This window comes from Microtus pennsylvanicus, chromosome 1, assembly GCF_037038515.1.
Source record: "Microtus pennsylvanicus isolate mMicPen1 chromosome 1, mMicPen1.hap1, whole genome shotgun sequence".
Lineage (NCBI taxonomy): Eukaryota > Metazoa > Chordata > Mammalia > Rodentia > Cricetidae > Microtus > Microtus pennsylvanicus.
In genome coordinates, this window is record NC_134579.1 from 166,301,656 (window position 1) to 166,328,432 (window position 26,777).

General features: G+C 45.0%; 2 protein-coding genes across 5 annotated transcripts in view; one reads left to right on the plus strand and one right to left on the minus strand.

The window, feature by feature from the left end:
* On the minus strand, positions 1–26,043 carry Ppil6 (peptidylprolyl isomerase like 6). Of its 4 annotated transcripts, none has more exons than XM_075944881.1 (8): positions 25,756–26,043; positions 22,054–22,149; positions 18,984–19,172; positions 13,811–13,873; positions 13,563–13,710; positions 9,105–9,161; positions 4,917–5,052; positions 1–1,855 (listed from the first exon to the last, which is right to left on the minus strand). In XM_075944881.1, exons 1-8 carry the CDS (start codon positions 25,912–25,914, stop codon positions 1,744–1,746), a joined length of 960 nt encoding a protein of 319 aa, XP_075800996.1. In that variant the 5' UTR covers positions 25,915–26,043; the 3' UTR covers positions 1–1,743. The 4 variants fall into 4 exon arrangements, with proteins under 4 accessions (XP_075800996.1, XP_075801023.1, XP_075801005.1 ...); XM_075944890.1 differs by having other exon boundaries at positions 1,650–1,855; positions 13,563–13,668; XM_075944899.1 differs by lacking the exon at positions 1–1,855 and adding an exon at positions 3,883–4,063.
* The window catches only part of Smpd2 (sphingomyelin phosphodiesterase 2), a 3,284-nt gene continuing 2,549 nt past the window's right edge, over positions 26,043–26,777 (plus strand). Inside the window, exon 1 of the mRNA XM_075944871.1 lies at positions 26,043–26,391. Coding sequence (XP_075800986.1) covers positions 26,342–26,391 — 50 coding nt within the window. The 5' untranslated portion in view covers positions 26,043–26,341. The remainder of the gene's footprint in view (positions 26,392–26,777) is intronic.

The window sequence follows — 26,777 nt, forward strand, 5'->3', positions numbered from 1 at the left end:
TTCCACTGGTTATACATAAGTAATTTATTGACTATCAAATAGAGCACCCATCCATTGAACACTTACAGCATACCAAGCCTCTTTTCAGGTTCTTTATACAACTATTAGTTACTGAGCTTAGACAACAACCCCGAGGATAACAACACCTATTTTTTACATTAGAAAACAAAAGTCCAGAGAAGCTTTTGCCTAAGTTGGTGCAGGTAGGAAAGGGCAGAGCCTGGTTTCTAACCTGAGTAGCCTAGCTCTAGAGCACATGTTCTTAACACTGTCATCTCTGAGTCACTTGGTGATGTGGAATGGACCGTGTTCTTTCTCCTCATCTACATTAGAGCTTTGTATTTGGTGTATATATGATACAGAGCTAAGACAGGCTGGGCAATAATATGGGGTAGAATGAGGGCGTTCTTTGGGGTGGTGGATCTTCATTACGTGTGACACAAAGCTTCACATGATGAAATGGCATCACACACTTGCAGCAATGTTAGCTGCCTATTTTGATATTGTACTATATGCGGAAACTGGGTAAAGGGTACACAAGACTTCTTTGCACTACTTTTGCAAATTCCTGTGAACCTGTAACCATCTCAAAATAGATACTATGCCTACATTTGGCAAGCCCCAAATCAATTTACTACTTGTCTCTTTCAGAATTGGTTTAAGGGGAGCTCATCCTTGGAGACAAGTCACCTTTGGAGCGGGGTTAGAAGGGTCAGGAAAGTGGGAGAGAGGCACAAGGACAGAGGTAGTGGTCGGAGTTGAGGGTCACCAGTAAGATTTGCCGGGGGTGCTGAAGTCAGATAATTCTGTCACGTTGTGGTTCCCAGATGCCTGGTGCTCAGCTGTCCAAGTAGGAAAGAACTAAACTAAGTCTCCTGTCTCCATCTTGAGATTCTTCCTCTTGCAGACTGTGACTCAGGACAGGGCCTGCTGATCTATATTTAAAAAGCTTTCCCTTCAAGTGAGGTAGCCTTAGGGACCTTCCAATGGAGCAGCTGATAAGACAGAGAGAACTCCAGCAATGTCACTGGGATCAGTCACCACAAGGATCAATCGAAGCTCTTGATTTTCATATGGTTGGAATAGCTCAGAGACATGGATTGTATTTACAACATCCAAAGCCACGTGTCCTTCCTGCATGCTATGCATTAGAAATATAACCACACTGAGCTGTGGTTTTCTATTGTGTCAGTTATTGACCAAGTTTATCATGGTAGGAATGTAGTTACAAACAGCATAATTCATTTACAAATGCTTTAGACTAAAAACTCTCTAGGTACATAGATAGGTTAATAATATTTGGGGCCACAAGTAACAAAAGAACCACAGGAATAGAACCAGAGTTCTATTTGTCTTAAGCAGTAAAAATTCCAGAAGGAGGAGGTCATGGTGGTGAGGTGGGGCTGACAGCCCAGCAGTTCTCTTGGCTCCTAGCCTATCTGTATTTAAGACATGATGAAGGGGTGGGAACAAGATCACTGGCATTCCAGTGACCCACTAGCCACAGACTCTCAAACGGCCTTTCCAGTTGCAAAGGGGCCTGGGAAATTGAGTATTTTGTTTCAATAGTCTCTCTGTGGTGAAGGCAGGAGAGGAAAGGGGAATGACTGTTAGACGAACCAACCTATTGTGTCTGCTGCAGTCTTGGAATCAATGTTATCAAGCACCATTTAATTAAATACAGAAAGAGCTGATCAAAAGCACAGTAATAAATCATGGCAGAAAATCTGACTGATGTGAAAATCAGGTATAAAGAATTCCACTGTCTGCAATACTGCAGAGAAGCGTTGGTCTCTCATTCTCTGTTGGGACTAATTCCAGTTGTCTAAGAACTTCAGTTCCTTCGATTAGTTGCCTGCACAGGAGGGAATAATATATGATCAGTCTTGCATTTCCATGTTTAGCGTACATTCACAAATGGAGTCCTACCCAACACTGTGAAGGCTAATACAAATTAACTGCAATTGTAACTATCCGAACTGGCTCTACGAGTGCCCACTTTGCTGCCTGTATGCCCAGCACCACTATTTGGGCTGTGGTCCCTCGGGCCTTGAAGCTGCTTGCTGCTGCAGCTTTTAGCCAGCACCTTCGCATCTTCCTGAGTAGGCTTTATCCTTTTTTATTCTTTTCCAGCTTACTCGTGGCTTCTACAGAAATCTTGCCCAATAAGCTGCTCAAGTAGCTTACAATTAAAAGCTCTCCTGTAGTTCCTCATCATCTTTGGAAGAAGTCCATATCCTGAAGCATTCATGGCACCTCTGGCCCAGTGGTCCTTGTCCCTCCCCTTTCTCCAGCCTGTCTCTCTTCTCCCTTGGGCTTCGTACTCTTGCTTGGCCAGCTGAGCTGTAGACATGCTTCTCTCTTGTTCCTTAGGGCACTGGAAGAGTGCCTTATGCTTTCGAAACTGATTTGATTAATTGTAATTTTCCCCTTCCTCTATCTGGCTAACTTCTACTTCACTTTAGCTACCTGGTTCACATTCTCACAAAGCCTCCCACAGTTCCTTCCCACCTTAAGACCCCCTGAAAATGAAATTCTCCTCCCACCATCCCCAGGGCACACTCCCTCAAACTTCTTCCATGTGTATGCATGGATGGCAATCTTACAAGGTTGCATTTTAATATATATTTATTTTTATTTTATGTGCACATTTGTCTGGGTGAAGATGTTAGATCTCCTGAAACTGGAGTTACAGACAGTTGTAAGCTGCAATGTGACTGCTGGGAATTGAACCTGGGTCCTCTGGAAGAATAGCCAGTGCTCTCAACCACCGAGCCCTCTCCAGTCCAAAGACCTGTTTGTTTGTTTTTTGAAACAGAGTTTCTGTGTAGCTCTGCTCTTCCTGCCCTGAAACTTGATCTGCAGACCAGGCTGGCCTCAAACTCAGAGATCTGCCTGTCTCTGCCTCCAGAGTGCTACGATTAAAGGCGAGTGCCACCACCGCCCGGCACAAGCTTGCATTTTTATGTTCTTTCCCCATGAGGGACACTGGGAAAGGCCATGCTGTGGACTGCTGCAGTCTCTGCTGATAAGCATTTCTAGCAGCTTCTACTTTAGAACTTGGAAAGAGGAGCCTTCAGGTAGACAGGAGACTTCTGTGTCTCCAGGCCTTGCTGACCACACTTGGACTTACGGAAGCAGAAATGCCCAGAAGATCTTTGGGCAGCAGCAGCTTCACCTGGGCAGGAAGCTCTATTTCATCCGCCGTAACTGGACTGGTTGTCTGTTTTGCTGTTATCTCTCTCCAGCTCCCTAAACATTCTGTGGGGTCCTGTGTAGATATTCCAACCTGACTGAAACTGGAGTAGGAGAGTTCAGGGTCCGGCTGAGACTACGCCTGAGCTGAAACAATAGAAGGGATACACTGCCTCCCTGCGGCCAGAGTGGTGACGACAGCGAAAACACTTCCCCAGGAACAGCCATGAAATCATTCAGTTTGCTCTTCCTCGAGGAACTGGGGAGAGGGGTCATCTCAGTCCCACTTCCAGCCTTCCCAGTAACCACCTGCAGTCTTTGCTTTATATATCTCTCTGGTTTTGATGGGGTCCTTTGTTTTTATCTGCCTTTTTTGGTGGGATCTAACATCTCTGAAGAGCAAGCCTGTGTCCTGCCACCCTCTCTCCACTCTAAACATCAGCAATGACAGATGGCAGATGCCCAGTAAAATTATATTGAATGAATCAAGAAAAGCAAAGATGATGGCTGGAAACCATGCAGGGCAGGAGAGGGAGCGGTGCGGAAGGCTGACTGTGTGTGTGTGTGTCTGCAGGAGGTGGTGGTGGCACGCTGAGGATTCGCTGTAGCCACGTTTGTGTCTGAGAAAGGAGGCTTTAATAATTCATAAGGCATTGGTAGGAGGGGTAGAGACTGTCAGCGAGGTGGCAGAGGATATTCAGATGATCCGAGAAGAGCTGGAGTTATTTAAAATTAATACAAGAATGCATTTTCAGCTCACGCCTTGAATTCTTGAACTGGGGTGGCAGAGGCAGGAGGATCTCTGAGTTTGAGGCCAGCCTAGTCTGCAGAGTGAGTTCCAGAACAGCCAGGGCTACATAGTGAGACCCTGTAAAACACACAGAGACACACACACACACACACACACACACACACACACACACACACACGAGAGAGAGAGAGAAAGAGAGAGAGAGAGAGAGAGAGAGAGAGAGAGAGAGAGAATCAATTTTCACAAACAAAAAAAATTTACAGACAAAAAAACTCAGATTACTTTATAACTTGGAGGAAAACTGAAAGCAACTCATTAAGTTCTAAACCTATGAATGAAAAGTCATCTCATTAAGGCTGCTGAGGCCATAGAGAATCTACAGAAGTGAGATGGCATAAACTTCTCACTTCTGCATGGAACTATATCCGGATTATTAAGCACTGTAGTATGAGTAGTCATAAGAATTGATATTGATCTGGAGACTGAAGATCACAGGTAAGTGGGTAGGTAGGTACATATAGACATACTGAGTGATAGACAGATAGGAACATTACCATAGCTGTGTTTAATTTCTTTATAAAAATTTATTATTATTATTATTATTATTATTATTATTATTATTATTATTATTATTATGTGATGTATGTGTGTGGTGTGCATGCCATAGCACATGTGTTGAGGTCAGAGGACAATTCTTATGGAGTTGGGTCTCCTTCCACCTTTATGTGGGTTCCAGGAATTGAACTCATAATCATCAGAACTGTGCGACAAGCACCTTTACCCAATGAGTAATCTTGCCGGTCCTAATTTCCTTTTTTTATGGATAACAAATCTGTTATAACTATTTGTTGTTAGATGCGTCTATTATTTTGTGTTGTCAGTTCTATTTTTGGCTAACCAGACTATGTACAATCATCATGCAACACGTTATATGTGTGAAGCCTGTGCAGGAAAACCATCATGTACGTACCCGAAAGCCACGTATTTTCTATCCAGATAGGGAGCTGCTTGCAGTGTGACGTAGAATTGTGAGCTATTGGTATGATGACCTCTATTGACCATTCCAAGAACTCCTCTTTTATTATGAGGAATTGAAAAGTTTTCATCTAGGAAAGAATAATCGTAGGTCACTGAAGCGTCGTTTCCAACAGTTACGACATTTAAAGAGCAAGGGAACTTGGTAAGAGGTTTACTGCCGGTGTACTGCAAACTGTAGACATTTCCATTAGTTTTGATTACTTTCAAATATTAAAACAAACTTTTTTAAAGTTGTAAAATCTTACTAGAACTGTTGAGCATTTAGCTCATTTGTCTTTAATGTAGCTAGAAACACACGTCCTCGGGATATGCATTGCTTCCAGTGAAGGACAGCAGGCTTCCTGTGCTACCTGCAGTGGACCCTCATCCACTCAACCAGTGTGAACATGATGAACACCGTTCTCACGCCTGCGTGGGTCTGGCCCTCCTCCCAGCATTTTACATAGACATCGACTGTGGAGTCACCATTTCTACAGGTTACGGGTGCTTCCTGTCCTGTGTGTGAGCAAGACTCTGTCACCTTAACTGGCTCAGCTGTGCTCCTCAACATTGATGATGAAGATAGTAGTCTGTGCTTATTCTCATTCATATTCAAATACGTTTTCATCTCCAGCCTCCTACGGGCTGACTTGTGAGGGAAAGGATAGTTTTGGGGGGGGTGTAAATGCTATGTGGGAAGAAAACAGTATTGATGACGAGGCCACCATTTTCAGAAGTATCACCCCCAGATGTGTTTCTGTGACAATGAATCTTGGTTGCCAACTTGAAAGGATTTTATATCCTGGACGGGGTGTCCATGAGGTTTCCAAAAAGGTCTAACTGAAGAGGGAACAGTCACTCTGACCGTGGCTGCACCACCCAATGACTGGAAAAGGAAGACATGAGCTGAGCATCAGCATTCATCTCTCTCTGCCTCCTGACCGGATGAGGTCTGTTGCATCAAACTCCTGCCGCCATGCCTTCCCCGCCATGATGGACTGCACTCTCATACTGTGAGCCGAAACAAGCCTCCCACTGCCCTAAATTGCTTTCGTGGGTGTTTTGTCACAGAAACCTAACAATAGCCTCCAAGTTCAAATGCACTAGAACAGGTGGTGGGTGGTAAAGTCAATGAGGGTACTCACTGACTATGAGGTTCTGGCTCGGGGATTTAGCTCAGAGGCAAAGCACCTACCTAGCATGTGTGAGCATTGGGTTTCATGCTAGCATAGTTAGTTAATACACAGTCACCTACATAGCTGGGCGTCAGGCTAAGGAAAGAGGACTGCAATTTCAAGGCCTGCCCGACCTACAGAACTCTTCATCGACCCACCTCGACACACTCAGTCTTTTCAGGTAAAGTCCTATATTTATGATAGCAGTTATGTGAGATTGTGTGCAGAGGCTTCATCAATTGCACCCCCACTTTATTTACAGAGATAGGGTCTCTCATTGACCCAGAGCTTACTGATTTGTGAATCTAGCTGTCCACCTTGCCCTATGATCCCTTGTCTCTGCCTCCCAAGGGCTAAACTCAGAGAAAGGCTGCCAAGACAACATCGCAACAGCCCCAATAAAAAGATTTCTCTGAATATGTCACGATGTGATGGCACTGACTGCAGCTGGATGCAGAGGCTTTCCCACCCCTTGGGGCACTCTTTCAACAGAGGCCCAGAATTGTAGTAGGAGGCCACTTGTTTGTTCCTGGATGCTCAGCCCCAAAATAGTCACACAGAAACTGTATTAATTAACTGCTTGGCCAATTACCTTATTGGCTTCTCCCTGGCTCCACCTTCTTTCTCCCAGCATTCAGTTTAGTTCCCTCCCACCCACCCCCAGCCCCTGCCTAGCTCTACTTTGCCCTATCACAGGCCAAGACACCTTCTTTATTCATTGACCAATAAAAGCAATACATATACAGAAGGACTTCCCACATCACAGAATCTCTGCTGTCTTTGTCTCTGTGATGTTAAGAGGGGATGATGCAACAAAGGCCTCCACCCATGTTTCACTGTGGCCAGGAGAGTAGTTGCTCTCCTACAGTATTATTTCCTTTTCATTTATTAATTGGATTGTGTATATGTGTATTTGTGTATATACACACATGTGCAGGTGATATGTGCAGGTGCCAGAACCTGTGCACATGCTTGTATAGGACTGTGGAGGCTTGAATGAGAAATGCCCCCACAGACTCATATGTTTAGATGCTCAGTCATTGGTTGGTAGACTGTTTGGAGATTGGTTGGTGTTACCTTGTAGGAATAGGTGCGTTGCTGGGAGTGGGCTTTCAGGTTTCAAAAACCTGTGCCAGCCCCAGCGTTTCTTTGCCTTCTGCCTACAGCTCGGGATGTCACTCTCAGCTACTTCCCCACCATGATCTCCAGTGTGATGATAATGGACTAACCCTCCGAAACTGTGGGAAAGCTCTTCTACAAGAGTTGCTGTGGTCATGGTGTGTCTTCCCAGCGATAGGACAGTGACTAGGATCAGGGCAGAGGAAGATACCCGGTGTGCTGTTCCACCATTCCTCCCTTCACCTCTTCTGAGACAGGATCCCTTCGTGGACCTGGAGCTGGGCTGGTGGCCACAGCCCAGTACCCTCCCACTGGACACACACATGGTACAGGCACATGCAACCAGCCTTTCCGTGACACTAGAATCCAAACTCATGCTTGGGCAGTAGGTGCCCTTACCCACTGAGCCATCTCTTTAACCTCTGGAATACTTTTATTAAAAAGGATGATCCGGCTGGGCGATGGTGGCGCACGCCTTTAATCCCAGCACTCAGGAGGCAGAGGCAGGCGGATCTCTGTGAGTTCGAGACCAGCCTGGTCTACAGAGCGAGTTCTAGGACAGGCTCCAAAGCCACAGAGAAACCCTGTCTCTAAAAACCAAAATAAATAAATAAATAAATAAAAAGGATCATCCATCCATCCATCCATCTTAATATTTTTGAGACAGGATCTCGCTGTGTAGCTCTAGCTGTCCTGGAACTCACTATGTAGAACAGGCTGGCCTCCAACTCACAGAAATTTGCTTGTTTCAGCCTCCTGTGTTCTGGGATTAAAGGCAGGTGCCATCACACCTACCTGAGCTATTTCTCTATCTACAGATTTGTATATCTCATACAGAGAAGGCCAAATACATGCTCGATTAAATACCTCCATTTTCATGATAACAGTTTTTAAAAAAGATTTACTTTTATTTACATAGGTAGGGTGTATATGTGCATATGTATGTAGGTGCCCACGCAGTCCAGAAGAGGACACTGGATCCGTTGGAGCTGGAGCTGCCTGATGAGGGTGCTGGGAACCAAGCCCAGATCCCTGCTAAAAGCAGCATGCAGTCTTAAGCCCTGAGCCATCTCTCCAGCTCCAAGACAATGAATTCCTTTTTCTATCATTTCTCCAAGGGTACCAGTTAGACTTTATTTATAAAACAGTATCATTATGAACTTGTGGGTTTAAAATATATGTTGGTTTCAACCAACTGCAATTACTATTTTTATATGGAGGTCAAATTACCACATCTTTGATCAAGGACAGCCTTTCCAAACTGGTTCTGTTGGCATTTTGCCATGACTCTTGTAATCTTTAATAGCATTCCTGCTAGCTGGTAGAACAAGAGGAACTAACTAATACCTTGGAATTTATCCTAAAGAAATGCACAAATAAATGTGTGTGTAAAGTTGCTGTGGACCAGCCCAAGCGGTTGGCTGCCTGGGATGTCTCATGTAGCCCAGTTGGCATCAAACTCGCTACATATCTGAGGATGGCTTTGAACTCCTGATGACCTTTGCTCTACCTCCTCAGTGCTAGGATTTCAATCACGACCCACGATATGAGGTGATCTGGGAGATCCAACCCAGGGTTTCATGCATGCTAGGCAAGCAAACACTCTGCCAACTGAATTACATCTGCAATCCCAGTGATTTTGTTTTGTTTTGCTTTGCTTTAGAATACCACGCAGTCTTTAATCAAGTAAGGACAAAGATCCACTTTTAAAAAAATCTACAGTTTGAAGGATAACACCATTTTGAACTTTTATTTCTGCTAAATATGATCACAAATTGTCTCATTTGAATCCTTTTAAATTTGGATAATCAGTTGCTATACGACAGCCAAACTTGAAAGATACCTACCTTCAAATATTGGTCCATAAATAGACTCTCCGTCATCTCCTCTTCCCTGTACTATATCTGAGAAATAACAACAACCAGATGAGAACAGTGATGGCAAAGGGAAGAAGGTGCCTTTAATCCTGACTGTTTCCATCTTACATCAGTCTAGAGTAAGTCGCCCAGCTGAAAACATTGCTACAATCACTTCACTGTATCATGCAATCATTTTTACTTTAGAAATTCACTCTGTTGTCATAACTCTCTGAGGCAACAAACAGGTTATAATGTAAAACCTTTGGGAAATGTTAAATTATAATTATGACCACAATAAAAAGAAGATGCTCACATAAATCCATTCCCTTCACAGGTCATTTCCTGTGTCATCTTGAATGTAATTGGCACTATTAGGAGGTGTGGCTTTGCTGGAGGAAGTGTGTCACTATGGAGGTGGGCTTGGAGCCACACCCAGTGTCTCAGACCACTTCCTGTTGCCTGTGGGATCAAGATGTAGCTCCTTCTCCACTCTCAGCTACCTCTCTAGCACCATGTCTGCCAGCATGCTGCCATGTCCTGCCATGATGATAATGGGTTAAACCTCTGAAACTGCAAGTGACCCAATTAAATGTTTTCCTTTATAAGAGTTACCTCATTCATGGTATCTCTTCACAGCAATAGGAACCCTATCTAAGATATTCCATACTTCACTTTTCAGAGGAGTAGGGAGAATAAACTGAGAAGATGAAATGGAAGAAGTTCTTATTGAACATGAAGAAAATGATGCTCCAGGTGCTGGGGAGGCAGCTCATATGGTAGAGTTTTGTGTGCGACTATGAAGACCTGAGTTTGATGCCCAGCATCCACATGAAAAGCTGGCAGAGTGGCACATGCTGGTGGTCAGTGGACCCTGGAGCTCACTCCAGTCACCCTTCCCTAATTGGCAAGCTTGCACAGCATGCACAAGACCCTGAATTTGACAGCCTGCACTGTAAAAAGCATCGTCAGCCATAATAATAACTTATTTAAACAATGTTTTGAAAAGGAAATTTCTTTTGATATAATAAGAGGGTTTTTATTTATTTGCTTTTGGTGTTTATAGGAACTGTATACTTTGGCTTTGGCAATGTTCCCACTATAAAGTCTCCAGACACAAGTTCTTTTATATCCACCCACACCTGGGTAAACAGGCGTGACTTCTGTGTCCCAGCCTCCCCATCAGTACACTCTACTTCCTTTAGCCCTCGGCTCCACCCTCTCCTCTGTACAGTGCTCAATAAATGCTGGCTGGAGGACTGAGCTGTCTTATTCGAGTGTAAGCAAGCTAGTAGTAAGGGTGTGCTTTAGAAAAAATCAGGAGCTGACCCAATGGGAAGCACACAGAGAAAAGTTATTTGGAAAAGTGAATGGAGCATCATCATGCTATTCGTGTTGATGCAAAAGACAAAATAACCCCCCTCAAAAAGCAAAGTTCTCACCTCAAAAAGGTCAAAATACTTTATTGTGGATCCAAATTTGAATGAGCATGTCCCCAGGAAACACGGAGTTAGGCCATCCTAGGTTCCATGTTCCAATATAGAAGCAATTTCAAGAAAATGTGTAGTAACAGAAAAAAATGTTATAAATCCAGGCATTTAAAAATACATTGGTGGACAGACACATCAGAGAGGCAGTTACAGCAAGATGGGAGAATTTCTCCTCTAGGCCTCAGAGACTGTCTGTTGACTTTCTTAGCCTTGGGGTGGTGGAAGCTGGTAGTCTACTAAATTAATAAATTTTGAAAGGTTCTAATTTGTTACATAGATGTGAGCAAGGAACCAGTTATCTAGGGGACTAAAGCTAGCCCAAGATAAAGTGTATTCTTGTCTTACTTAGTTTTCTTGTCTCACTGTCTGAAACGAGATTCAATACCTGCACACGTTGCCATCTGGAAATTTTAGATATACAGAAAAGCAACTTCAACAGATACTGTGACCTACTTCTCCCAGGTCTTGTTCTGAGGAAACTGAGAAACAAAATGTAGCAACTGAAACTTAGTCCCTGAGATTAACCATCACTAGGCAGCTGTTATCTTCAAATTTTTATTACTTTGACTGATTGAAGTCTCTCTCTCTCTCTCTCTCTCTCTCTCTCTCTCTCTCTCTCTCTCTCCCTTCTTAACCCAATCCCTTCCTTCCATCACTAGCAGCATCTGTCTTCAAACTTTTTTTTTTTTTTTGGTTTTTCAAGACAGGGTTTCTCTGTAGCTTTGGAGCCCATCCTGGAACTAGCTCTTGTAGACCAGGCTGGCCTCAAACTCACAGAAATCCACCTGCCTCTGCATCCCGAGTACTGGGATTAAAGATATGTGTCACCACTGCCTGGCTTTTTATTACTTTGATTACATGCGCTCTTGTTGTCTCTAATATAGAAATGATAGGAAAAAGGTTGATTTTTTAACCTACTTTAATGCAAAAAGCAACCATTAATCTCAAAATATTTTACATTGGTATGGATTTTGATTTAGTGATACAAATTTAAAGTTAATTTTCTTACACTATATGAATGTTTCTACTCTTGTTTGTGGTACTATGTTTATGCAGCTCATTTAAATATGTAATGTATATTTAGGAATTGCATATTAATAGCCATCTAAAATAGTCAAACATATAATCAGGTATGTTTTCAAGGTCATACACAGATATATTTAGATAGATAGAGGGTCTTCAAACACTTCAAAGGCCTACAGAATATGACATTTAATATCTTTAATAACTTAAGGCTATTCATGACAATGAGACATGTCTGTTCTTGACAGTACCAATTCACTCCAAAAGATGATGGTCATCAAAGAACCTCCATATGGAGTTTGTTTTCTTTATGGCAAAAGCTAGACATCTGGGCAGAGAAACTGTCCTTACCTCAATTGCTGACAGTAAACTGTCCAAACTGGACCAGCAGAATGCAAAAGAAAGTGACCATCAAACATTGCCAAGACAAGGTCTCATAAAAAGTCTGTCAGATATGCTAGGCCTTTAGGCCAAAGATAGATGTCCAATGTTACAGAAGAACTTTGGTGTCTGTTCAGGAAGCGAGATGTCCCTATTGTTAGTTAGCAGTTCACCCTTCTGGGATCTTTGGCAGAGTTGAAGACTAGTCATAGTTAACATTTTCTTTAGTTATAATAAAATATAAATTAGTTATAAAACTTTAGACTCACAAAGATAAGATAAATAATAGGGAATTTTCTCTAAACTTGCCAAATACAAATGGACTGGATATTGTGATTGTAATTCTTACACAATAACTGTTCTGCTATACATAGTTTCACTATGTTAAATTTAAAGCCTTCCTTTTTAATTAGACAAAGGGGGAGAAATGCTGAGGAACAAACTTTTTTTTGCTATAAATATGTATTACTCTCACTGGTTAATAAAAAAGCTGGCTGGCCAATAGCCGGACTAGGTAGAGGCTAGGTGGACAGCCGAACTGAGAGGACCCTGGGAAGAAGAAGGGCAGAGTCTCGGGAGAGGCACAGAAAGAAGCAAGATGAATGTGTCATGTTGAAAGAAGATACTGCCATGTGGCAGAGTGTATATAAGAAATACTGGTTAATTTAAAATATAAGAATTAACTAGTAACAAGTCTGTGCTATCATCTGAGCATTTGTAAGTAATAATAAGTCTCAGTGGTTATTTGGGAATGGCTGCCAAGACACAGAGGAACTCCATCTACCCCCCCCCCCCCCGTAGTTGCTGTTGTTTTTGGAGACAGGATCTCTCTACATAGTCCTGGCTATCCTAGTACTCACTCTGTAAACCAAGCTAGCCTTGAACTCACAGAGATCTGTTTGCTTTTGCCTCCTGGGTGCTGGGATTAAAGGCATGGCCCAGCCTCCTTCCATTTTCAAATTTCCATCCTTAGCATGCTTCTTAAAATGTGATCCTAGGTATTTTTATGTATTTAGTTGAACTTTTAAAAGTACTTTCTGATTTAAAAAAAAAAGTCATCTTACTCTATGCCATTTTTTAATTGCCATGTTCCTGAAAAAGAAACTTTTATTAGGGATTAAAAAATAATTATATGTTAATGAATCATTTGACCACATATAACTGTCTTTAAATTATACATCTGTTATTATAAATATCGAATTCTTGGGCTGGAGATGGCTCCATGAAGTGCTCCCCATGCAAGCATAAGTATCTGAGTTCGGTTCCAGAACCTATGGAAAAGAAGCCAGATGAACTGCACGGTTCAGTACCCATGACTCAGCACCCAGGAGGCAGGCGGATCTTGGTGAGTTCCAGGCCAGCCTGGACTACACAGTGAGTTCCAGGACAGCCAGGACTACACAGTGAGACCCTGTCTCGAAAAACCAACACACCAACAAAGAAATGGAGGATCTCTGTGAATGGGAGATCGGCCCTAATTCTTTATAATTCATAAAGGTAAATGAATGGTGTTAATGCACTCTGCTTTGACATCATATTAAAGTTTGCAGCTCACCTCCTCCTTGTATCCAACCATTCTGGACTACTCGATGAAAAATCGAATCTTTGTAATGAAGCTTTACGCCTCTCTCAGAAAACCCTGCCGTTCCTGTGCACAAGACCTGAAAATTTTTACATGTTTTGGGACATGTATCACAATATAGCTACAAAACAAAGATGAAAGGTTTCAAAGATTACTCAGTATTTTATCAATTATAGAGGCCTCAAAGTTTATTTGAAAAATAAACATCAAAATTCTCTTACCTCAAAAATCAGTCTTCCAATTGGAGAAAGATTGATACAAATGTCCAAGAACACAAAATCATGCTATTGAAATTATCAAGAAAAAAAATAATGCAGGTCAATGTTTTGTAAGCTTTAGAAATATTAAAAAAACAAAGCATTCTTTTCAGTGATAAGATTTTAACTGCAATATGAACAGATAGATAAGAGCAAGTACAATCTTAAGCACCATACCCATAGGTAACTGTAAAATTAATGACCTGCCTAGCTCTGCTCCGCCCCGCCCTGCTCTGCAATAGGCTCGAAGCAGTTCTTTATTCATTAAGGTAATCACAACACACAGGGGGAAACCCCACATCACAAGTCTAACATTTATAACATACCACACAATGGCTATAGACCTCTCCATAGCAAAGCTTTGAACAGAGCTAATCTCATGCAGGACTGGGAACACATAAGCTAGGAATTCAGACTCCAGGGCTCAGTGTGGAAGAAACAGGGGACAGCCCCCTGGGGACAGAAACAGACTAGGGATTCCCCACTACTCTTCTGAGTAGGTCTGGGAAAAGATCCAAGGGAGTGTCGTGGAGCTGGCGACTGTGTGTCCTGGATTTTCAGAGCCAAGCCACACCCCTTCTCACTGGGAGAATATAGCTACTGTTCTCACTACAGTTCTGGCACCCATGGCCCCGGAAGAGAAGGGGGATGTGCTTCCCAGTTATCTTCGCTCACCCTCTCCTGTTCAGTAGTCCTCATGTGTCGTCACTGGGAGCACCTCTCAGTAGAGATGAAGGTTTTGGAGGCTTTGCATAGCCATATAAAAGGGCATCCAAAGTTGGGCATGGTGGTTCCCGACTGAAATCTCAACACTTGTCTGAAGCTAAGGCAGGGGAATTGCTGTGAGTCCAAGGCTAGCCTAGGCAGGCTACTAAGACCTTGTTTCAAAACAATACAAAACAGAAAGGCATCCAAAATAAATACGCTAGTCTTTATCTCCTTAGCTCTTAGGGACCACAATACACGTAATGGGATATGTTTCAGACTTTGGACATGACTGTCATACATGGAATACCAACTCAAAGCAGTGTGTTAATGTGCCTTCCTTCTTCCTCAAAAAATCCAGAAAACACATGATATTATAAGTGTATTATATTATGTCACTCCAAGCTTTTTAAGTTTTTTGTTAAAAGATTGAACTAATACTTGTGCTGTCTAGCATCTGGCAAGGAAGTAGTACAAGCCTACTGAGTATACCTAAAGTTTTCTCTTCTTTTTCCAGACAGTGTCTCACTGTCCAACACAGGTTGGTCAGGAACTCATTACATAACCATAGCCCAGGCTGACCTTGAACTCATGGGAATTATCCTGCCTCAACCTCGTGAGGGCTGGGCTCACAGGCAATGATGCAGGATTTCCATGTGCCAGCTAGTTAATTTGTTTGGCCCTCTTAGCTTCTGTACTACAGGTTCTAAACTATAAGAGAGTGCTAAGGCTAAAAAACAGGAGGCATAATCTAATAAACCTCATAGGCTCGGGAGGGACAAGAGGCTATGTCAGAAATTATGGTTCACTGGGGAAATGAATTAGCATCTATTTGGGTGTAATTAGCCTTCCTGTGCATCAATCGATTTTCTATCTATCTATCTATCTATCTATCTATCTATCTATCTATCTATCTATCTATCTAGTATACACAATATTCTGTCTGTGTGTAAGCCTGCAGGCCAGAAGAGGGCACCAGACCTCATTGCAGATGGTTGTGAGCCACCATGTGGTTGCTGGGAATTGAACTCAGGACCTTTGGAAGAGCAGGCAATGCTCTTAACCTCTGAGCCATCTCTCCAGCCCTCAATCGATTTTCTTTTACAGGGTGGCTTGGAGCAGATAGTTCTGGATGTGCATGGTGGAACACACTTCTAATCTCAGCTCAAGAGAGGCAGGGAGATCCCTAGTTTGTGGCTAGCCTGAGCTACATATAGTACCTACTTTATTTATTTTTTTAGATTTATTTATTTATTATGTTTACAACATTCTGCCTCCATGTATGCCTGCAGTTCTGAAGAGGGCACCAGATCTCATTACAGATGGTTGTGAGCCATCATGTGGTTGCGGGGAACTGAAACTCAGAACCTCTAGAAGAGCAGCCAGTGCTCTTAACCTCTGAGCCATCTCTCCAGCTCTAAACCCTACTTTTAAAATAGCAACCAAAAGTAAAAAAACCAAAATAATTCTGAAATTCATGACAGATGAATGTGACACAAAGTACCAACGGATGGAGGAAGGTCATTGGTTAAGTAATAAAGAAACTGCTTGGCCTCATAGGTTAAAACATAGGTGGGAGGAATAAACAGAACAGAATGCTGGGAGGAAGAGGAAGTGAGCTCAGAGGCCATGCTCCCCTCTCCCCGGCAGAAGCCATGAAGCAAGCCGCCAGGCCAGACATGCTGAATCTTTCCCAGTAAGACTGATGCTACACAGATTATTAGAGATGGGTTGATTGGGATATGAGAATTAGCCTGTAAGGGCTAGAGTTAATGGGCCAAGCAGTGTTTAAAAGAATACAGTTTGTGTGTTGTTATTTCTGGTGTAAAGCTAGCCGTGCAGGAGCCAGGTGGGACGAAAAGCAGGCCCGCAGCTCCTACTACAACCATCCAGTCACCTGGAACCTAACACACAAACATACACAAACATACATAAGCAGGGCACGTCAGCCTAGAAATAGACAAATCCTCGGCTTCCATCAACATGAGAAATCCGCCCTGTAAAAACACGCAGTCTTTTCTCAGGACTCTAGATCCTCCGTTGCCAGTGCCACCGTTAATTCATGCTTCATTGTCCCTAGCATGTGTCACCACAGCACTTTCCAGACACCTCGCCTGCCACCAGCTTGCTTTAGCATGGCTCCACCCACCGCACCCAAAAGCGAAATGGATTATGTTGTAGTCTGAAATGCTGTTGGACTGTCTTCTGTCTGGACGAAATCTCCATGCTTCAGCAGGGATAGTAAATCATCATCTTAGGATCTGCTGGATTTCCCCATCCTGCTTAACACCTGCCCATCCTTCCTATCTGGGCAACATCCCAGTGGATTTCTCTAGCATTGCTAGAACATGCAGGACCCAGATTCTCCCTCCTCCCACCCCGGACAAAAAGGTTGTGGACATGTGGCCTAGATTTTTCTGGACAAGTACTCCTGGGACCTGGGGCTCAGGAAGTATTGTAAAGACAGAAGATGTCGGGAAGCCACTTTCCATGACGACAGTGGCAGCATGAACCTAGGGCTAGCGGTTGCTGAACCTGGGGTGGACTGCCGGCCACACATTCCTCTGGCACGGCTCTGCCCATTTCCCTGGTATGTGGCCTCCTTGTGCCTACCTGGTTTCTAACGCTTTCCTGTGAACTCGGCGAGTCAGCACCATGGCAATACACATTTTTGTTAGTCAAGTAACTTCGGACCACTGGCACCAAGACTCATTTTCTGTCTCATTTTCTCAGCCTGATTGATTACTATTTCTGCCTTCCTTGTGGCCACTGACATTCCTGGGGAACACCGTGGACCTCCAGATTTCCTTTGGGAATTAACCACAAACAATAAAGCCTCCTCTGTACCTCAGAGTTTTCAGCATTTTAAAAATGCATTGTTTGTTTAACCAAACACTCACTGGCTGCCTACTAGGCTTAGTGCCTGTTCAAGGCAGTGCTTAAATAAGGGTCATGAGACAAAGCCTCTGCACAGTACCAGGTCATTCTGTGTAGCCCTGGCTGTCCTGGAACTCACTCTGTAGACCAGGCAGGCTGGCCTTGAACTCAGCAATCCACCCGCCTCTGCCTCCCAAGTGCTAGGATTAAAGGCATGTGCTACCACACCCAGTCTGTGGGGGAATTTTCTTAATTGCTAATTGATGCAGGAGGCCCAGCCCAATGTGGTCAGTGCCATCCTGGACAGGAGGGCCTGGACTGTATAAGAAAGTTCACTTCTTGCTGCCTGTGGACCAAGATGTAGAACTCTCAGCTCTTTTTCCAGCACCATGTCTGCCTGCACGCGGCCATATCCTGCCAGGATGATAAAGAACTAAACCTCTGACACTGTAAGCCACCCCTAATTAAATGTCTTCCTCTGTAAGAGTTCCTATAGTCATGGTGTCTCTTCACAGTGATAGAAACGCTAAGACAGTCCTCATCCTTTAGATCAGGTTACTCAGGGGCTGATGGTTAATCCCAGTTCATTCCTTTCAGATGTTCAGTCTCAATGTGGTAGTGCTCACTTAGGTGTTAGGAAATTTCAAAGTATTTCAGGGCCACGGCTGGAGGCTTGGCTCAGTGCTAACCACGCTTGCTGCTCTTCCAGAGGACAAAAGTTCAGTTCCCGGCACCCACATCAAGGGGCTCGCAAATGCCTTTAACTTCAGCTCCAAGGGAACTGAACACCCTTCTAACCTCTGAGAGTGTCTGGACACATGTGGCACACAGGGCAGTGGAGGTAAAGCCCTCATTTACTACACAAGTCTGATGGCCCAAGTTCAGTCCCCAGAACACACAACAGCGAAGGAGAGCCTGCTGTGGTACACGTGCCCTCCCCATTCATGATATCCACTAGTTCCTGCTTTGCTGTGAGACAGGGTCTTGCTATATCGTCCAGATTGGCCTTAGAATTAAGGGTACAAACAATCCTCCTGCCTCAGCCTCCTGAGAAGCTAAGACTACAGGTGCATATCAAACGGTGTTTATGTTCTAATAGGAGGAATGCATGCACGTACATCTTGAAAGGGGAGGAGATGGGCTGGAGAGATGGCTCAGAGGTTAGGAGCACTGGCTGTTCTTCCAAAGGTCCTGAGTTCAATTCCCAGAAACCACATGGTGGCTCACAACCATCTGTAATGAGATCTGGTACCCTTTCTGGCATGCAAGCATACACACAAAACACTGTATACATAATAAGTAAATAAATAAATAAATAAAATATTAAAAAAAAGAAAGAAAGGGGAGGAGAAACACAGTCTGCTGTGACATACATCTGCTTGCCTCATTGCGTAGCCAAACCCTGAACTATAATCCTTTGCAACTGCTTTTAAAATAAGGTCACTGAGGGCTTACATCTTAATCTCCTGGTGTATCTCCTTTGTGAGTACATCAACAATTAATGCCGAGTTAACACAAATGATGAAAAATTCTATTAAAAACCTGTGTAACTTGCCTTGGTGTCTTTTAAGAACTTGGTGGAATAATTCAAAGTTAGTGCTTCATACAGTGCGGAGGGTCGGACATCAACCACGTCCCACACCTTCTGGGCCCACTTCTTCAGGTCAAATCCGTTACCCAGCAGTTGATCATTAACAAAGCACATCACATAGGAGGAATATACCCAGGTTTCACCCTTCAGTTCCTACAGGAAATAGGGGTGGGGTGGGGATAATGACAGAAAAACAAAACATTTGCTGAAACCACAAACCAGAGCTTGAGATGAACTCTACAGCCTGATTTGCCAACTACAGGATTAATGCTTTTAAAATACGTTGTTTTTTTTTTTTTTTTAAAAAAACATCTTTCAGAATTCTGCTGTGAAAAAAGAATTCAATGTTTTTGAAACTCTTAACATAATGAAGAATAGAGAATAAGTTAGAAAGCAGTCTTTAAACTATTACAGTCATAGGTAGATGAAATTGGGTAATAATAATATCTACCTGGTGCACCTGTGTGTTCCGTTCATTCGTGAATTCCATGCAGTCTCTGTCTCCGTTTGTGATTCCTGTGTGCATTCTTGGACGCGGGCCTGAGTAAGGTGTGCTTTTCAATGTAGAGAACCGAGGTGTGTGTGCGTGCATATGTGCAATAAAGCTATGGAACCCAAGCATGAGACAGTGATTGTTCTGGATAGAGAATTTCTTTAGGAGATGCCTCATGAGGGCCAACGGGAGTTTCTACATCTCATCAGAGACAAGAAAACTCACCTTCCCCCACACTTTAAACCTAAGCCACTTAAGATGAACTATATTGGTGTTTTCATCAATGTAATGCTGCCATCAGCTTCCTAGATCCCCAGCGTGGCCTCAACAACATGAACCCCAGAGAAGATACGGCCTATTATTTTCTGGCAAACCTTGAGTGACTTGGAGCAGACATTTGCAAGTCTCAGTAGAATCTGACTTGTGCTGGGGGATTGGACCTGGTGGAGAATCTGCATTTCTAGTGGAAGCCAGTGAAATTCTGGTCCTGTCACCAGAATACTGAGCTTTGTGCTACCTGTTATCACAAGCCCCAGTGAGCTGGGGGGACAGGAATGGAATCTTTACTGTGCTTCATTCAGACAACCACCTGGAAGACAAGGTCAGCTCCTCAACTTCCTGCCGTTGTCATCTTCAGTTAGCGCGTCTTACAATCAAGAAGGCTGCCATTCCGAATTAAGTTCTGCTCCTCCTCTCAAGCCTGACTCTGAGGTTCTCCATATCCCCTCCCACACTTACCCCTCGTTACCTATTGTCACCCTTCACTGGGGAATCTAGGATGAATTAACAGAGAAGCAGGTGGCAGTATGTATGTGCTGAGATGCATGTATGCAGATTCTGCCCTGCAACGTGAAGTAAGGATGTGCCCTCTCAATATAGGACATAAAAATGCCCCCGTCTGTCCCTCCTGCTCCTATCAGTCTGCTGGTCTCAGGACTGCATTGAGGAAATACTAGTTTGGGCAACAATTTGCCTTCAGCTTGCCAGTGAGCCGTATTGCCCGCCCCTCTGAGGAGCTTGAATAGCCTCCGCCTTGCTTTCCATGCCTTTCTCAAAACCTGCTTCCGGCTCTCGTTCTGGAGAGCGTACTTGTTCGTGCCCAGTAGTGAATCGCTGATAAAGGCTGGGCAGTCCCTGGAGTGTTTAGATTTACTGGTGTTGTGTCTTGCAAGACCCAAACCTATAGCAAGACGGGAAAATGTAACTGTGGACACTTTGTTCTATGAGGTAGGGAATGCCAGAGAAGACATGTAAGATAGAAACACTATCTCTTGGTGCACATTAGGAGAGTTCCTGGCTTGCCTCAAGGTAGCAGCCTGGCTCTGGTGCTTTCTAGAACTTTCTGTCACTACTTGCTAATGATGCTGTCCTTTTTTCTTTTTCTTTTTCCTTTTCTTTCTTTTGATTGAAGAGATAGGCCTTCCCATGGCCCCTGAAGCTGTGCCCATAGGGGAGCCTTACATTCTGTGGAAGCAGAAGGCAAGTTAAGCCTTATGAACCGACTTACTGGGACCAAATATCCTAGGAAGCCCTGCACCCAACACAAGACATGGTTTACACTAAAAAGTTAAGCTGAGGGTGGGAAAGAGAAGAAAGGAGAAAGACCAAATAAAGCAACAGCGACGAACTAGAAAACCTCATTCGTGGGTTTTCACAGCTGTCTCTAACTCCAGGCCCAGACTCATTGCCCTCTTTTGGCCTTCATGGGTACTAGGCATGCATATGGTTTACAGACAAAATACCCACGCACATATACATTATTAATTAATTAATAATTGAAAAATGGTCTTATGTTAGGGTTGGTCCACTGCCCCCAGTTTCCTTAAAATTGCTTTAGTTTAACATTGAAATTCCTGTATCCCAAGAAAAACAGGACCATTGGTTACCCCTAGCTGTAGCAGGAGCTGAATGTCTCCCTCCCTTCCTACCTGGCATCCTAGAATAATGTCCTCCATTCCTTAAGCACCATACATGAGTGTTTGCTATGACTTTGTCATATGACATATGGCTGAGTCAGGATGCCACCATAGCCTCCTTCTCACTCTAGACTCCAGGTAACACTACAAAATGTAAGCTATCTACCATGCCCCGACAGGGCAGCCCTGGGTTCGAGGAGAAATGTGGAGAACGAAGCTTCCGGTAGGACAAGCTGCTCATAGGAGGGTAGCCACTGCCAGGAGACGTCCTCAGACAACAGCTCCAACCAACACACAGCCACACTTTCCAGGTTAAGGGCCAGGCCACCATAAGCTGAGTGCCAGGATGTCGTAGGAAGTGCAAGCAACACAGAAGAAAGAAGGGTGGCCATCAGGGCTAGCTGGCGTCTCCAGCAGTTTAAAACCCATCTCTCTCAAATACCAGCTACAAGATGTAAATATCTTATCGTTTAGGAAAGTCTAGGAAGATGAGTAAAATAATTAAGGAAAGTGCATAATAGAGAGAACAAATGATAGCGGGAGTTTGTCATTTCCCCCCAAACTGCACAAATACTTCACACGGAAGAGGACGTGTCAATATTGCCCATGCTGGCGTATCCCTTACCCTCTTCTTCTCCTGTAGATACTGATCCCAAGCAAACTCCTGAAGAGGAACTATCACGGGATCTTCAAATCTGGATGGGTAATTATGTTTCAGAGTCTAGGTTGCAAGATAGAATAGTTTAGGTTCTTATTTGTGTATTTACTCATTTATCTGGGGGTGGGGTGGGTCAGGGCGCGCTAGCCGTACACGCACATGGAGGAACCAGGCAGGGCGCACTAGCCGTACATGCACATGGAGGAACCAGGCAGGGCGCACTAGCCGTACATGCACGTGGGGGAACCAGGCAGGGCGCGCTAGCCGTACACGCACATGGGGGAACCAGGCAGGGCGCACTAGCCGTACCTGCACATGGGGGAACCAGGCAGGGCGCACTAGCCGTACATGCAAGTATGGGAGTAGGCAGCGCACACAGCCATGCATGAACATGCGGGGACCAGAGGTCTTCCCTTTCTCCTCTGGCTTATTTGTTAAACTTGGAGCTATTTCAGCCATGCTGGCTGGCTGGGGATTTCCCAAGACCCACCGGCCTCTTCCTGCCAGTCTTAGGGCTACAGGAGTCATGGGCTGAGCTTGGTTTCACACAGGGCTCAGGGCTCTGAACTCAGGCCCACGTGCTTGCACAGCTGACATTCTATTCCCTGTGCCATTGTCACAGCACCTAGGTTCTCTCTTGAAAGTCAAAATCTTTTCTCTAGATTTTTATGGCTCTTCAGACAGTTTCATACAGCACGCACAGGCCAGCCTGCCCCACTGAGATGCCCTGGCTTGTTCTCAGGGGCCCTGCCAAGTCATTCTGACCCTGTCTGGTTTGTCCCTCGCCTCTAGGGAACAAGAGGGCAAGGGTATGTCTTAGTCTTTTTATATTGCTACCACGCCATCAACACATAACTCAAGAAATGAGTTTATACCAATGGTTTTGGGAATCTCTTATGTTCTTTTAGGACTTTTCCTCTAAATTAAATTGCTAAATTTCAGGTACTTGATTTGTAGTAAAGAAATTATAAATATTATTGTCTTAATTTATTGATGTAAGGAGAATGACCAGAAGGCCACTGTTGTGGTTACGCAACTCGGGAAAAGGAGAAGCAAATGCTCAGTAAGTGTCAGCTTCTAGATGAGCTTTAGTATTGAGTGTGCTTTAGCCAAACATGTTTCATGTGCATGAATCAGAGAAAATGACTCTTTAAAAAATACTTCTAAAAGGTGTGTGTGTGTGTGTATGTGCACGCGCTGGGGCTGGGTCAGGAGGCGGTCAATGTTCATGGGATTGGGGATGTTCCTGGAGACCAGAAGAGGCCCCTGGATTTCCTGGAGCTGGAGTTGTAAGTCCTAAACTGGCAGACGGGTGCTGGGAACCAAACCTCTGTCGCTAAGGGTGATGCTCGGAGGCCCTGCTGTGGTCTAGAAGAGCACAGGCAGGCACGTTCTATCGGGTGTGGCGGGGAAGCCTGGGTGAGAGTGTTTCATACTCTGGCAACAAACAAGAGAACTATTTCTCAGTTCTACAGCCGGCGTTTGGTCTGTTTCAGGCAATCCCACAGGATGACCACTGTTTCTAAGAGAAGAACTATCTAGAAAAAGTAATAAGATTAGTAGTTTTTATGTTTGCTCATAACAATAGCATTTGTTGTAGAGTGGACCACATCCAAATTAAAATATATGCTAATATTTATCCTTATTTTGTGCAAATCTAAATCTGTCTATGTGTCAGGCATCTGGGATTACTTATAAATATATTGGGATTATAATCAAATATCCTTGATTATGCTAGAACTAACTGAATTTACATTGATACATTTTCATATTTGAATACTGTCCCAAGAGGCAAACCCTTGGGGAAATTACATTATTAGAAAAGTAAAGACATTGTTTTCTTGAGTTGGTACCATCTATCTCAGATTGCGACTCCTGTAAGGCTTTGAAAGAACTGACAGCCAAGAATAATTTCCACATCTTTTAATGATCAAAAGACAATCAAAAGATGAATCATATTTTGCATTACATCAAAATCATATGTAAGTCCAACACAGCATCTACAATAAAATTTCACTGGAAGACTACTCACAATTCACTTACATCCTGCGGCTGCCGCTCTGCTTCGTTGTGTAGCCCAGGCTGACCCTCAGCTCTCTATCTCCCTGTCTCGGCCTCCTGACTGCCAGGAGGATGGGCCTCTTACCATCCCTAGGCACACTGCTTTCACAGGGTAAGCCTGAGACTGTGTCCCACAACACCTAACATCTTTACTAATTGGACTTTCTGCAGTGTGGAACAAATATAATTCACCCTAAGAGAAGCAACTAAGAAAGAAAAATATCCCTTGAACCTCTTTAGCAATAAAACAACCCTGGTTCAAAACAACAATAAAAACGAAACAAACCTAATCAAGAAACCTTTATTCTCCCTCCTTCACATCCCAAACAGTGGGTGTTGGAGCAAGCAAGAGGCAGTTTCTGAAGGTGAATTCTACTTGGCTGCCCTTGCAACCATCTGGGCAATCTGGAAAGACAAGCACAAATGGTAGGTGGCAGGGCAGAGCGGTGCCTGTGGGTAGGTGCGGAGCAAAACGGTACGTGTGGATAGGTCACGGGGCCAGTATGGTGTGTGTGGGTAGGTTGCGGGGCAGAGTGGTGTGTGTGGGTAGGTCGCGGAGTAGTGCGGTGCCTTTGGGTAAGTGCGGGGCAGAATGGAGCCTGTGGATAGGTCGCGGGGCAGAGCGGAGTGTGTGGGTAGGTCGCGGGGCAGAGTGGTGCCTGTGGGTAGGTGCGGGGCAAAACGGTACGTGTGGATAGGTCACGGGGCCAGTACGGTGTGTGTGGGTAGGTCGCGGGGCAGAGTGGTGTGTGTGGGTAGGTCGCGGAGCAGTGCGGTGCCTTTGGGTAAGTGCGGGGCAGAATGGAGCCTGTGGATAGGTCGCGGGGCAGAGCGGAGTGTGTGGGTAAGTCGCGGGGCAGAGCGGTGCGTGTGGATAGGTCACGGGGCCAGTGCGGTGTGTGTGGGTAGGTCGCGGGGCAGTGCGGTTCCTGTGGGTGGGTAGGTCGCGGGGCAGAGCGGTTCCTGTGGGTGGGTAGGTCGCGGGGCAGAGCGGTTCCTGTGGGTGGGTAGGTCGTGGGGCAGAGCGGTGCCTGTGGGTGGGTAGGTCGTGGGGCCGAGTGATGCGTGTTTCACCATCGTTCTCCCACGTTTCTCCTGCTTTCAGATGGCAGATGTGCTGCCGCGTGACTGACCAGGCTAGATTTGTTTGTTTTTCTTCAAGTGTTTTATGTCACTCTACGAGTTTTAAAAGACATATGGATTCTTCAAAGCACTTCTGGGCCATCTTAAGAATCCGAGAAGTATCTGTCTCTGTTAGAATGCAGAAACACCTATAGAAATTATAAAGAAAAAGAACCTTCCAGAATGAAATCACCCCAAATCACAAGGAGATTTTTTTTAAGTCAGCTAGTTATGCGGTAATACTTTTCTGTAACCTTGAATTTTGTAAATCCGTAATTTAGTCAGAACTTCACGTGGACTAGCATCTCGTTGCATAGCTGCGCGGAAATTACCATTTTCCCCGTGAGGTTCTCTCCGCGACCTGCCTTTGTCCCCGACACACCCACACACTCACCCACCCTGAAGATAGAACACGGACCCGCCAGCGCTGGCGGAACCGAGGCAGGGGGCTGCGGTGCTCTTAGAGACTGGGAGGGTAAGAGTTACCTCAGCGATGGTCTTTGACATCTGAAAGCTGGAGCTTTTGAAGAGCCCCACCACCTTCACCTGCAGCGGCGACTCCGGCAGCACCTGAGTGCGACAAGCTGAGGGCTTCGGCCGACACTGCTGCGGCTGCGGCTGCGGCTGCTGCTGCGGAGTGGCCATGGCCGCGCGAGCCGGCAGCCGGGAACATAAACACTGCGAGTCGCCACGGCAACCGCGTGGCTCCGCCTCCAACGCCCGCAAGGGGCGGGCCTGAGCGGCTGGCGTAGGCGGGGCCTCGCATCAACTTTGAGCCTGTTGCTGAGGCCAGGGCCGAGCCAGGAACCCGTAGGCCGCGGTGCCGGGAACCCGCCGAGGGCCCGAACTGCTTGAAGCGGTCCCCACGGGACCCTCCCGGGAGTGCCGGCAGTCTCGCGCAGCCCGCCCGGAATTTGCTTTCGACCTCCTTTCCGGGTTGGCGGACGGCCTGTTGTCCCGGTAACGCGGGAGTCGCCCCCAGCTCGCGTTCGAGGGACTGTGCAGCACGGGACAGGGCCGGCCACCTGTGCGCTCCGTCAGCCTCGCCGCCGGTGGCCCGAAGCACCCAGCCATGAAGCCCAACTTCTCTCTCCGGCTGAGGGTTTTTAACCTCAACTGCTGGTAAGTGCGCCCAGGCGAGGGCTATGGCCTCGGGGCCACCTTCCTGTCCTTACCCTCAAATGCTTAGGAAAGAAACAGGCCTTCTTCAGCCTTGACCCTGTCTTTCTCGAACCAAAGTCCACATCACCTAGAGCCGCTCGGGTGGTGGCAGCAATCATCTCCCCGAGCCTGGCCCTTCTCTCTCTCTTTTTTAAGAAAATTCATTTATTTTTATTTGATGTGCATTGGTATTTTGCGTGCATGTATGTCTGTGGTACTGGAGTTACAGACAGTTGTGAACTGTCATGTTGGTGCCGGGAATTGGAATTGAATCCATGTATCTTGGAAGAGCAGCCAGTGTGCTCTTAACCGCTGAACCATCTCTCCGGACCCCTGGCTCCTATCCT